Here is a 13,896-nt window from a genome sequence, read left to right on the forward strand (position 1 = left end):
GGGGGGGGAACCCACAAAAAAAAAAACCAAAAAACCCCACCAACAAACAGTTGGGAGAATAGTTTGTGAATACTGAGGAAAAATGTCATCTCTGCTATTGAAAAATATTTTTTCATTTAAAAGCTAAATAAGTAAAACCTTATTTATAATATGGAAGAACAGAGAACATAGGAAGTGTCAGAAAAAGAAATAGCGTTTAAACTTAGCTGTAATTCAAGCCATTTTTTGTAACTGTGTTAGTTTTCTTTTAGTTTTGAGTTTTAAATCTCTGTTACAAGCTATTTGTCTTTTGGATACTTGTAGCTGTGGTCTTGATTGTTTCATTACATTTCTCAAACAAAGAAAACAGTAGCTTATGCTAAAGAGGAACTGGGCACCTGTACTTTACAGGCTTCAAAAATGATGAAATGACATTATAAAATCAGTAATACTCAATGGTATGGTTAAAAGATTTATTTCCGTTGGACAAAAGATACGATGCTTGCCCAGTACCCATAACCGTGTAGTTCTGCAGGTTAGCTGGGCAAACACTCTGCATGAGAAACTCTGACAGAGCTCTGAATTGTACTCCTAAATCACTGCAAACCTGCAAATTATTTTGTTATCTGTTCTTTGTCTTGAGGTATGGCTATATACTCAAGTAGGGTATGATTTGCTGAACTAGTAAAGCGTACAGTAGAAAGAATTTTGTAATTTTCAGTGCTACTAATAAAAAAAGGTGTTAAAGCCAGTGCATCCCAGGGAGATCTAACTCCAAAAGAGCCCATGATCTGCTACGAATATTACAGTTGGGGTTTCCTTTCCTTTCATCCTGCAAAATCTATAAACGTCTGCAGTTCTTAATGTCAACCTTATGCCCTTTAAAGGAAATATCAATGTGCCTAAAATATCATCGTGCACAGAAATCCACGGGGATGGTTTTTGGCTTAAGAGAAGCAGTATGTGCCTTTAGTAGAAAATAACATTTGTGTTGTATAATTTATTTATATAACGGAAAGGGCTAGGGTAGTAAAAATGCTAATTACGTAAACTAGTGTTGACCTTGCTCTAAAAATCATTACTTGAATGTTTGGAATTGTTGAGCTTTTAATAAAAAATACTGTTCTTTCAGCTGACAGCACATTTGACAGTGGCCAGGGGTCCACTGTTTATTCAGACTCCCAAAGCAGCCAGCAAAGCGTCATCTACTCGTCTCTGCCAGACCCGGCACCTCCGGCTATCCAACGGGTGTACAGCCCCCCTCTGAGCGAGAGCCAGGCTGTGCCCCATAGCCTTCAGCAGCTGGGGCACTACCAGCAGCCCTCCGGAGTAAGTCCAAACCTTTTTGAAATAGTTTTGTATCCTAGATCATGCTTAATGGCTCGTTTATACTCTTGTTTTCAGGAGGCGCAGATTCCAGGGCTTGCTTTATATATTCCTCACTCAGCCCTGCTGATGGTGACTTGCTTAGTGTAATACCTTCCAGTTGATCTGAAATGTGCGCCTAGTAGATGCTGTATGTCTAGCTAGATTTGCCATTCTGAAGAAATGCTTCGCTGGCAGCTGTCATAGTTTCCATAAAAAAGCTTATCACCAATCCATTGTTGCTGTGAACTACATTAGTAGCTTTGCAATGATTAATTTTAAACTCATGCACATATTTGCGAACTGCTTTGTTGGGTTTTGCTCACTGTCAGCATAGCCACACGTTATTGTTCCTTCATTTGTTCAAGAGCCTCTTGGGTCTGATGTTTCTTCCAGTTGTGACAAAGGTCAAACATCCAGTCACTGCCTTTCTGGGTTCGGATTTGATCTTGCACAGAGACGGTGACGTACAGCCATTACTGAGGCTCCAAAACCAGGTGCTGGTAGCCCAGTCAGACGTTCACGCTTGCTCCCATTTTCATGCCGTTATGACCTTGACCAAAAGCAATTAATGGAACTAGTGGTGCAAGAACAAACACATGCGAGTGAACATAAATCTTCAGGCGCTTCCAGGGCGAGGCACACCACAAGCACGTCGTGTCCTTCAGAAGCTGTGGCAGCACCGTGCTCCAGTTCCAGCCTGTGCCTGTTACACACGGCAGGCAGTGCTCGCACCACTTTTCGCTGCCACAGCGACCCCATCGTGGCTTTGACTCTAGATGCAACCCAAGGACCGGGAGAGGAGAACTTGTATCTGCAGACCAGCGAAGAGGAAGCAGGCGCATCGCCTCTGGTGGCACCAGGGACCTCTGTGCACGCTATGGAGCTGATAGCTTCTCGGCAGCCTCCTCAGACATGCCTACCCTGTTCTTTTCAGTCTGGCCAAGATCAAACCGTGTCAGAAGTCTCGATGCCTGTTGAAAGAGCTCGCTTTCCAGGTAGCCAACTCCCAGAGAACTTGGTGTCTCAACCACGTCCCCAGATCAGCGGGCCATGTGGCAGAAGTTTAGACCTGCCCCTGTTATGTGAATCTTTACAATATGAAATTAGCCAAAAGACCGGTTCTTCTCCTGTGAGATCTGCAAGAGTTGCAGGAAACCTTCTGCATCCTCCTCCGGCGGAGAAGCCGGTGTGCCTGGACAGCCCCAGCCCTGTTGGAAGGTTTGTGCTGGCAAAACACCGCTGGCGCAGAGCACATCAGTGGCTGCAGCTGCCCCAAGCAGTGGAAGCAACCTGCCTAGTAAAAATGACAGTAATGATGTGGTAGGTTAATTTTTTTTGTTTCGTCCTATTTGACTTAAGAGAAGGAAAAATAAAATCCAGGACCAATGGTGTTTTCCTGCTTGATCCAGATTTACCCTACATACATGGGAAGTGCATCATTTTCCCTGGTTTTACCTTACATTTTCCAGAATGCCTGCAAGAAGTTATGAACTGTATTTTGTGAATGTTTTGAAACCTGACTCTGATTATGTGAAGGAAAATAATTCAGCCTTGGCATCCGTAGCCAGGTCCCTCCGCTGTGGAAACCACCTTTCCTACGTGTGCACGGCTGCTGGGATGCGTCCTTCCTCTTGGTTCACCTGAAGCACTGCCTTCCCGGCTCTAAATATAACACTCCAAAGGCACATCTTGGCGCAGATTTTTTTTATTATTAAATTGAGCTGTGCAGCATAGTCTTTTAGAGCAGACTCATTCTTTCCATTGATAGGTTTCAGTAATTTTACCCTAAGTGCATTACTTTTTTCATGATTGAGGGCTTGAAAAGATAATAACCTTTATTCATGAGTAAAATATTTCTCATAGCTTTTTATTTTTGGATGGGGTTTCCATATTTTTTTTCTGCCTGCAACAACTTATGTGGAAAGTTCCAAGCATTGAAAATCTCAGCAAACACAGGAAATAAAAGTCTGAGTCAAAACCTTCCATTTTCCAGGAAAAAAATATAAAATCATTGTATTTATCTGGGAGATTATTTACCAAGATAACAAGCACATAACTGGAGCTGTAGTAGATGGTTTTTTTAGGTTTATGAGCCTGTCTGACATACTGTTTGTTTTTAATTTATCTGCTTTGAGCTGAAGTTCTGGAGAACTGCTGCTGTTGCAAACCTTATCTGAATTTATTTTCTTTTTTTTTGTTGTTTTCACTTCCACTGTGGTTTTGATTTGTTTGTCATTTCTCTATTCATTTTCTTGTCATCCATTTCAAGTAAATTACCTGCTTTTTTGGAAGATAAAGTTTGTTTATGAAATCACAAAAATCTTTCTGAAGATGAATTTCTGTTTCACCCAGTTAAGGGTTTGCTGTTGGTAGATCCTCAGTCACTCTGTGTGTGTGCTTTCGCTGGTTTTACTGGTCTGCATGCTTGCTTCCAGAGAGCAATGCAATGCAGTTTGGTTGTCTTATTTGGAATCTGCCGATGTTTTTAGATGAAATAATTTCCATTCCTTGCAGATAACTTTTCATGCTTTTTCCCCCCTCTGTTTTGAACCAAGCAGACTGTTCACTTGCAGTTGCGTTCCTGATGAACAGTTGTAGTGACTCTTCCCGTGAGGGTTGCTCTTCTCTAAAGCAGTGCTCTCCCTCCTGCAGCCTGGCCTCCCCGCGGTTCAGGCTGCGCCCGCGGTGGTGTCCCAGCGGCCCCAGCACTACCAGGAGCCAGCGATGCCGTTCCCCGTCGTCCAGCCCACCACCGTCGCCTCGCTACCGCTGGGGCAGCCGCAGCCGGGGCTGGCTGGTCAGCAGGTGAGAGCTTGGCTTTTCTCCTCCCGTTCCTTACCCGTGCTCTGCTCCAGCCCGTACCTGCTGGAGAGGCTGAGGGATGGGGCAAAGGGCATCAGCTTTAAGGGTGAGGAGAGTAACGGGCTTGGGGACAGTGCTTGGGGACAGTCATCGCATGATACCTTGGAACGTCTCGATGTAGGTTAAGATTGCTCTTCTGTTGTGGCTGAGCAGCGTCACCTTGAAACCTTGCACTGATTTCAGTGTACTGTCTTGGTCCTTAAAAACTGAATAGTTTTTGATTCATTTTGCATTGTTATTATTTGGCACCTCCTTTCTGAAAGGTTAGAAAGAGACTCCGTTGCCTGGTGTCAATTGTCTTTGACTCCTCAGTGATGCTGATTTTTGAGTTGTGCATGCGTGTTAAATATAGCTCAGTATAGGCATCCAGCCAGTAGCTTTATCTTCCAAGAGAAGAGTCTGTCCTCCAAATTGTCTCCACATAATAATTCTTTGTGAATTTTGAATTACCAAATTCCCCCCCCAATTACTCCGAGGTATTTACAAAACACCTCTCGGGCAGCTCCTGGTGCAGAGGTGGCGGCAGGCTGAGGGATGCAGTCATACGTGGTAATTCCTGGCTCGTTTTTGTGGTCCACCAAAAGCTTGGCTTCCTTCAGTAGAAACTGTTGACGGGGCTGAGGAGTGTCTCTATACTTTGACTGGCATGTGCCATACCTCTCCAGACCTTTTTAGTTATCAACATTTATCTCACAGGTTGCTTTTTTTTTTTAACGTGCCCTATTCTTCTGAAAGCATCAGCATAGGAACAATGTCACTTGGTCTCCTCAAAAAACATGCTTATGTGAAGTTTCGTCATATATCAGGATTTTTTCTAATGGGCAGTGATATTCTCACAGTTTTCTCAGCCAAAAATTTTACACTTCTGCAAATTCAGGACCTCACCAGTTACGCAGATCTCTCCAGGGGCCTCTGGAGCTTTATGCTGACAGTTCAAAATCTGTTGTTTATTTTCCCCCCATGAGTAAACGCTGGTTTGCAATAGGATATTTGCCCAATTTGCTCAATTCTTTTGCATGCCCTTTCCTCACAGCACTGCTGTCTCTTGAAATAATTCGATCCCTGATAGTAAAAGGATTTAATAACTAGCGTGTCTTTTTTTTTTTTTCCTAATCTTGCCAGGAAGCCCAATAAAAGACTGACTTTTTACAGTATTATGATGACAGAAATAGGTAAAGTGATGAAGTTTTCTGTGCAGAACTTCCCAGAGCACCTGTGTGCCTCAGAGGCAGAAGCAGGTCTGGTGTTCCCAGCATCTCCAGGCCCGATGCTGTGAGCACGGAGATCTGCAGTCTTTTGGAGATGAACGGTAGGGCAGGTCAACAGAAGGGTGAGGAAATTCATCTGCCTAACAGAATGAAATGTATTGATCTTGTATGAATATACACTGATGGCTCAGACACATGGGATCAATGTTGCATCTCCTCTCTCTGTTTTTTTTCCTTTCTGTTTTTTTTTCTTTTTTCCCAATGTGGGTATCTGTGCATTTATAAAGTTACGGTTGTAATGAGGCAAAGTTAGCGTAATTCATTTGGATATTTTCCCCTCCCTGTCCCTCATCCAATTCAGAAGCATTTTGTAAAACACAAGTTGAATTTGAAATGGGGACTTCAGGAAGCTACATGGTTCCATGAGCTCAATTTTTCTGCTTTTAATGCAGAAAACCCCACCGTCTCGAGGTGAAGGTGGGTTGGACAGCATGTGTCAGCGTGCTCAATCCCCCATTACCTGTGGGCAGCCTGCCTGAGCTGCAGATGAACCCAGCCAGGGATGCTGCGGTACCTGCACTGGCTCCGGGTGCTGGCAAGGCACTTCGCTCCAGCCTGGCACCGTGCGCACGTGCTTGTTCTGCTCCTCGGGTCGGGTCTGGCCAGAGTTTCCCGTGTTGCAGAGCTCGTTCTGTGGGGTGAGCAGGGTCCCCAGACGCTGACGTGGGCTCTGTCTCGGCTGCTTTGCTCTGTCTCCTCACCAGGGCCAGCTCCTGCCGAGCCTCCCGTCAGCACCGCCATTCCCTCGAGTTTGGGATTTTGAGTGCATAAACACCCCTGCTCTCCCAAAACCTGGAATGGCAGAAACTGCCATACAGAGCCACCTCATAGGGTTTTTTTTTCTTTAATGTGGCAAGCTGAATACTCAGGACTAATAAACACTGCAGGGGGTGAGCCGGTGCTGTGCAGAGTTGTTCAGTGCCGCCTCCAGCACGTCCCGCGCTGCCTGCAGCGTTGGGTGCGTCCAGCCCCACGCACGATACCAGTCACCAAATGCTCTTTCGTTCACTGATCCTTGTATTGGAGGCTTACCAGTCGTTGTTGCGTTTTAGCTCTTTAAGGGTGGATGGCATCTTGCTTCCTTGATACATCTTCTACAGTTTTATTGTATTAATACCTAAAAACTCAGGTTGAAGAATTCTGCTACTACAAAAGTGCAGAGCAAAACATGACGATACTGATTTATGGTGGAAGCGGCAAAGGAGAAAGGTTATAACGCTTGGCTGCCCATTTTACAGTTACATGGTGTTGGGCTCTGTGCGCTGCAGAGCCCGTGTGAAGCGATCATCCTGTGGTCCAGAGTAGGTCAGTCCAGTGCCAACTCGGTGCCTCGCTGCCCTGCACAGAAGACTTTTCTAAGTACTTTCAACATTAATTAGGGGAGCTGAAGAAGGAGATACTGGTAGTGTGGAAAATGTGGAAGTTTTACTGCTTATTTTCAGCTTCAGTGCAGCTTTTTATTTCTGTTCTGTATGAAATCTGGCAAGCCAGTGGAGCACCATTTTCCCTGGAAGGGTAAAACTGCTTTTTTGGCTGCCACGTTGTTACTACGGCACCTCAGAAATAACTGGGATCCAGGTTTTACTGTAATTATTGTGCTTTATTCATGTCTCAGATAATAAGCGCTATGTTTTTCAATGCCTGCTACATTATGTAGTCTGCTTTTGAATGCCAAGATTAGCTGTGTATAATCTGCATAGTAGGAATCTTTGCAGTTAGTAGGTGGGGATTTTATAGGGCCAACTAGAACAATCTCTGGGATTTAAAGAGTCTGAGTCATTACAGATAACCTTTCCAAGACAGTTAGAACTTGTCTTTTCAGGTAATGTATCTTGCATTTAAGTGTGCTTTAAACACAGGCTCCCGTACAGTGTTTAAATGAGGATCGCCCTTCTCTTCTATAAACCACCCCTGCTCCGAGCGGCAGTTCTGTTCCGCTTGCACAGCTTGAACTTGCGAGAGACACGGATGACTGTGTCCAGTGAACCGCTTCTTTCGTAATATACAGGCTACGTAACCTTTTTTATTGTTACTCTTTTCTTTCCTAGCAGCCACCCATGTCACAGCAAGCTTCTCTGCAGCAGGTGCTTGCCAGCCAGCCGGTCTGCCCGATCCAGCCCGCGCCCCATCTCTTGCCCCCGTACCAGCCGCAGAGCTCCCCGGTGGCAGCCAGCAGCACACCGCTGAAACCCCTTCAGATTTCTACCGTGCCACAGCTTCCCCCGGTGGCCCCTTCCCAGGTAACAGCTTTGAAAACTACCCCTGAATACATCCCTTTGAGTAAAGCTTTCCAGCTAATAATTAACACGGTTTTCAGTTTTGATGTGGCTATTTTGACTGCATGACAATTTAATTGGTCAATAAGAATATAGCTTTTTCCTAATTCCTGTATTTTTCTTTACTATTTGTTTTTGTCTGATGAAGCAAAAATCATCTTTGTGAACAATCCTGTGTCATGCCTAGAGAATCCAATTAATGGCAGTTACAAAATTGCAATAACTGCTTTTTTTGTTTGTTTGTTGTTTGGTTTTTTTTGCACCTTCCCCTCTGGCACACTCTCTTCCCCATCCCAGGCTTAAGAGCATGAGAAGTTGCCCTTTTTTTTTTTTCTCTTTCTGAGCTCCCCACATCACCATGTTCCCCATCGCCCGCCCCCCTCCCTAGCCCTCAGCCCTGTCTCTGGTTTTGGCAGCAGGGACAGACCCTTGCCTTGGCCTGGCAGGGTTTGCTCGTGCTCTTAGTGCATTTGCTAGTGACCGCCACCGTGATGTGAAGCGGCTTGCGCCAAAGAGAAGCAGCAAGCAGCTTCCACGATGACAGGGTAGTTACGGTCTGCTACGTCACGGGGAAGTTTTGATTGTAAAAACCCTTTTTCGGGATCTTCCGTGCTGCCTGGGTTGCAGCCAACCTGTTTAAAGACAAGGGTTTTAAATTGTCTTACTGAATTTTGCATGAAAGAGTTTTTGCATTTTGCCTGGTCTGATTCCTTTTCATTGCTGATAAAATGAAAGCAGCTTTTGATTAGTATGTTTCTTGAAGGCTTCAAGCTAGTGTTAGAAAGAGTTTTAAGCTTCTAAGGTATAAAAACATGTCCCCCGAAATGGATTATTTTTTTTTAATGATTTAAGCATAAATCAGTTTTTATTACTGTTTATAAACCTCAGGAAATGAATGGAAGTGATTAACAAACAGACATAATTATCATCATGGCACGGGTGATTTTTACGTACTTGTATGGCAAATGAAACTGCTTTGTACCGTCAGTGAAAGCACTTGCAATTTATGTGATATTATATTTTTTTCAGATTCCTCAGTTTCCTGTCATTCCTGCAATTACTCCTCTGGCAGGACTTGACAGCCTTCCTCCAAACCTCTCTGATATACCTGCTGCAAACGTGCCCCCCATACCTGCTCCTTCTCAGTATTTTGCTCCAGCCGTGATTTTACCCAGCCTCCCCATGAACCCCGCTCTGCCTATGGCACCGAACTCCCCCGCCCTCCCCATGCAGGCAGTCAACCTTCCTCATACGACCGTGGCTTCTTTGGTCTTACCCTGCCAAACAATAGTGCCAAATATGTCAGCCGCGACGATACCGTTGCTTGCTGTGGCTCCGCCGGGAGTGCCGGCGCTGCCACCGCATCCCGGGGTGCCCCAGCTGCCCCAGCAGCAGATGTACCAGACCGCCTTCCAGCAGATCATTCAGAGCGAAGCGCCCTCTCCCCATCACGCGCAGAGCACGCCAGCAGTGTCCCAGCCGCAGCAACCGCCACCTCCTCAGGCGCTTCAGCCGAGCGTAATCCATCCTTCAGACCAGACTTTGCCTGCGCCCGGGGCTGGTCACCAGGTAATCCGCCGGGCGTGGGCAGTGTCGATGCTGGACCGTAGGGTGGTTACTGAATGCAGACGATCCCGGGGGCTCGCTCCGGTGCAAACACGTGCCAGGGAGGTCTTTTTCCTTGCTCTTAAGGTGTTTTGTTAGCTTCTTGACCTCAATCCTGGAGGTGGTTGCTGGTGAAGCAGGTGAGGTCTCAGTCCAGGGAGAGGGGACTATGAAGGCGTAAGAAATACTCAAACGGGCTTTGGAAAATGAGCAGACAAGAACACCTTTGAATTGCCTCTTCCTTCTCCCGCCCCAAACACGAAACGTGTGAGCTGTCATTCCCCTGTGGCAGGAGAACAGTCAGAGCCGTGCCAGCAGCTGCGCAGCCCCACGGCCACCTTTGCACGATGCATAGGCTGGTGCATGCTCCTGGCAAAACACGGGCGAGCTGGCAGGAGTGAGAGAGTTGTTTTGATGTAGAACTGCTTTAAAACAGTAAAGGGGAAAACGGCCATTCGATAACAACTCCAGAAAACCGCATGGAAGAGGTCTGTCACGCAAGAGTGACGACCCCTTTCCCCCTTAAAAGGAACGAAGTGTAAATTGGAGCTTCCGCTGTTGGCACCGTTTACAAGGGAACTGGATCAGGACTTGTTGACAGAGTCTGTAAATATTTCTATTGCCACATCTGTGATATGACAACATGAAATGCAGTCTGACCCAAGCAGGAGGGAGCACTAAATCTGTTAATAATAGCATTCTTGAAAATCTGTGTTCTACTACATCGCTTTGCCATAACATATTGATTAAAATTCATAACATCCCATTTCAACCTGCCATATCGTGGCATCTTCAAAGTAGTAGTACATCATTTTTAAGTTTCTCTCTTCAGCCGTATATTTGGTACGGAAATACTGTTTGTGACCAACACAACAACACAGAGCCTGAGACAGTTGCCGCTGAGCTCGTTAGCCGTAGTGTTTCCAATGGCTTTAGAGGGAATTGAATCAGGGCCCTTACGCACAGCAAGCGTAGCACGCACCAAAACTGGGAACTGATACTCCCAGACCGCCCCGACACAGACATTATCTATGGAATATGCATGGCAGAATTGCACAGTAGTTTTTTTAGGATAAAAAATAACTATTAGAAACAAAATGGACAAGTCCAGAGGAATATTCAAAAATACATTGTTCTGTGTTTTAAAGTACTTTTAATGGGGAGGTATTTCTGTAAATAAAGGCTTTCCAATGCAGCGCTGTTTTGGCAGTTGATGTTTAGCACCTCTGAGTTTTGCCCAGGTAAATTATACATTCAAACATTTTGTGAATTATTCTAGTTATGCAAGACTTAAAAAAAAAAAAGTCACTGTTCTTCTGCAATGTACACCACAGTTGCTATTCTAACAACCTCCACTTAGGCAGTCGCGTAACTGTTGTGTGTTGCGAAGCAGATCACGTCTTTATTTTCATCCATGTTAAAACCTAGAATAATAATTTTGGCTCCTATCCAGAATCTGCAGAGAGCATGCAGTAATGAAATCATGTGGCCTAGTTCTCATCTGAGTCTTGATATTTTTTAAAAAAATATATTCTCCAAATAGTCTAAATCTCTATGTGATGATACTTCAAAAAAGTAAAAATTAGGCAGAGTTTCGCCTAGTACAAAAAAGCCTTTTTTCTTCCATATTTTCCTTTCTTTCCTTTTTCCTCTTCCCACAAGCTCAGTCCCCTTGGAAAAATACACGATGTACCTAAAAGGAGAATGTTCTGTTCCTAAATGTACAACTCAACAGAACTGTTACACAGAATAACAGCATAGTCTCTAAGGTAGTTGGCGGCTAATCGCATCCGTCCAGTTCCCACAACATGCTTACACACGCGAGTTATTTTAATGCGCTGAAGAAATCCACTGAGATAAATGAAACTCCTTTGGCACGCGTGGCACAAGGAAGCCTTGGCAGGACTGGGGCCTTGGTGCTCAGCCTGTCCAGAGTTACGTTGTGTCTTAAATGTTTAACCCAAATGGAAAACAATGTATTCCGTAAGACCCTGGTATATATTCAGTAAAAAAGAGTTATTGTGTGGTCTGTACCAGCTGCTGGTTCTACATCTATGTAGCAGATTTTTAGATTATTATTTAGATTATGGGTAGAGTATATTTTCTCTCTGCATGGACATTGTGGTAGGCTCATGGAAAGCAGAGCAAACTATTCAGGACAATGAATTAATAATCTAAGATTTTGATTTCTTAGCAAAATATGACTTTGTTTCTACAAATTAAATAGCGCCTACAAATTAAATAGAGCAATATGTTATCATCATTGCATAGGAAGGGTCCTTAGATTTCTATTTGGTCATTTCAAAGCACGTTTAAACTCTTCAGGAGTTACCTTTCCAAGCAGAGACCACACAAGTACAGTCTCACTGCAGAATTACCATCCTTTCTCTGAGAACTCCGGTGGCTTTAGTACCCTGCGCTCTGAGCAGAGCTTTGTTTTAATAGCTGTCTGTTGCATTACAGCAGATGACTGGACACATGCAGTACGCTTTGGAAGCTGGAGCCCAGGTGCCCGTGCTGCCGGTGCAACCTTCGATAGTCATGTCACCGCCTTTGCAGTTGCAGCCTGAACTGTTGCCTCCCCGCGTCGCTCCAGAAGGCATTTCCCAGATTCATGGCAGCCTTGCTACGGCGAGTCCGCCTGTCCCCATAGATCACTGTCTGCCTCTCCAGCCTTCTGGTCTGCTGCAGCTTCAGCCCGAGCTCCCCCAGCCGCTGGGTCAGCAGCTCCCAGCTCCCTGCTCAGCTCGCCAGGCAGTCGCGGAGACATCTCAAGAGGTAGAGCCGTTTCCTCTGAAGTAACTCACCAGCTTCACCCTTAACCTTCTTTCTTACTCCTCTGTGAAATAATGGGCTTATTTCCCAAGGGAGATTATCCCCGCTCACCGTACAGAGCCGCTCATCTGAGATGCTAGCAACTCTGGGTCAGCAAAAAATTGGCTGTTTCAAATGAAGCTGGAAACTGCATGTTGTACCTTACGAAATGTCTCCCTGAAGTAGCGAGGCAGCGGCACTAAGTACCTCTGGCCATAGCTGGGCACGCACAGAGCTAGAACTGACTTTAAGTGCTGTGGGTCAGTAAGAAGCTGTTCTGTAGAGTTTCATCCATGTTTTGTCCAGTCTTGTTTTAAATGTCTCAAGCACTTGTGCAACCAACCATCATTTGTCTTCAGAAACTATTTCATAATCTGACTCTTCACGATGTAAAAGCTCTTCATGCACCTCAGCTTGAGCCTTATTCTCATTTCATTCGGCGTTGTATCCTCCTGTATTGCCTGAATTCTAGTCTAGCCCCGGGATTTTTGTTTCTTCAGATATCCGTAGGCGTTCCTAATTCTCAGTGGTCATATAAGCAAGATACATTGTATTGTTGTTCTTTATAAAACTGTCAGCTCCTCCTCTCTGCTATTTTGACTTTTCTTTCCACTCCTGTAACTGTTTAACCTTCAGTCTTGACAGAATGTCACAGAACATTTCCTTCCCTTCAACTCTTCAATAGATCTCCATAAGCAAAGCAAAACAAAGGTTTTGGCATTCGGTAGGTCTAATTTGTTCTCCGCTTCTGAATGGAAATGTCCCTCAGCAATTCTGCTTTCAGAATTCTTCCTCTGGAGGCTCTCTGTTCTGAGCTACCTTTCGTCCCAAAGTAACAGTTTCCATTTTTTCAAACTAAATCTCTTGTTTTAACCCATGCTTTCATGCACTCGTCACATGCCTTGCCCACACAATGCAGCCTATGAATTTCCGGAGAGGTACAGCTTCGCCCCGGAAGACGTTCAGCAAGGATGCTGCTAACGCTGAACTAGATTCTAGTTCCCCGTTTTGCCTGTCCTTCTCGTGGCAGGCTGAGTCCTGCGTACCCCTCGCTCAGGGCGTTTCTCCTCCTGCTGCCTTTTCTCTGTACGTGCAGCTCGCGTCGGGTTTGATGCTGAAGCTGCAGCCTTCCATCAGAGTCCGTCCCGTTAGAGACTCTGGACATGTGAACCCCCCCACGTTGTTGTTGTGCAGTGTGATTTGGGGGATACAAGTTGTCCTAGGTTACCTGAGAAATCTGTGCTCCTGAGGCACTTGTCTGTCCTGTCGCTGCATCATGTCCCTAGGAACATTTCACCACTGTTTTGCTCACTTCATTCTCACTTCTCATCGGTAAGAAACCAAGCCCGTATCATAGAACGGTCAAATTGATCAACGTGCTCCCCATGCTGATGTTATGACATATATTGCTAAGGTTTTCGTGGGTGTCAGAGGAGTTTCATGTCTGTATATATTTGAAATGCTGTGCTTTGTTGCTACTCTGCCGTCGCACTTTTTTCTCTTACCTTTCTTTAAACGTGTGGCAGCGCTCACATCCAAACCGATCTGGACTGATCAGGCAAATGAGATTTTCTAAGGCACTTCACCAAAATTTAGATACATTATGTCTGTGTTCTCACTGTTCATTAATTTTGCGGTTTTACAGAAACCGCGGTCCAGCTTGGCATGGCATACGTGGGGTGTTACCAGCAACGCCTGGGGTCGACTGGTTAACCGCTAAGCTT

At 45.2% G+C, this 13,896-nt stretch overlaps 1 protein-coding gene across 8 annotated transcripts in view; it reads left to right on the forward strand.

Annotated features, from left to right (window-relative positions):
• WNK2 (WNK lysine deficient protein kinase 2) overlaps window positions 1–13,896 on the forward strand; it is a 112,849-nt gene that overhangs the window by 59,759 nt on the left and 39,194 nt on the right. For 5 of the 8 annotated variants that reach the window (XM_075762641.1, XM_075762635.1, XM_075762638.1 and 2 more), the window contains exons 9-13: window positions 1,112–1,308; window positions 4,000–4,152; window positions 7,526–7,717; window positions 8,783–9,322; window positions 11,822–12,136. In XM_075762641.1, coding sequence (XP_075618756.1) covers window positions 1,112–1,308; window positions 4,000–4,152; window positions 7,526–7,717; window positions 8,783–9,322; window positions 11,822–12,136 — 1,397 coding nt within the window. The remainder of the gene's footprint in view (window positions 1–1,111; window positions 1,309–3,999; window positions 4,153–7,525; window positions 7,718–8,782; window positions 9,323–11,821; window positions 12,137–13,896) is intronic. The other 3 variants (XM_075762636.1, XM_075762642.1, XM_075762640.1) reach the window with 3 other exon arrangements.

Source organism: Balearica regulorum, chromosome 10, assembly GCF_011004875.1.
Source record: "Balearica regulorum gibbericeps isolate bBalReg1 chromosome 10, bBalReg1.pri, whole genome shotgun sequence".
Lineage (NCBI taxonomy): Eukaryota > Metazoa > Chordata > Aves > Gruiformes > Gruidae > Balearica > Balearica regulorum.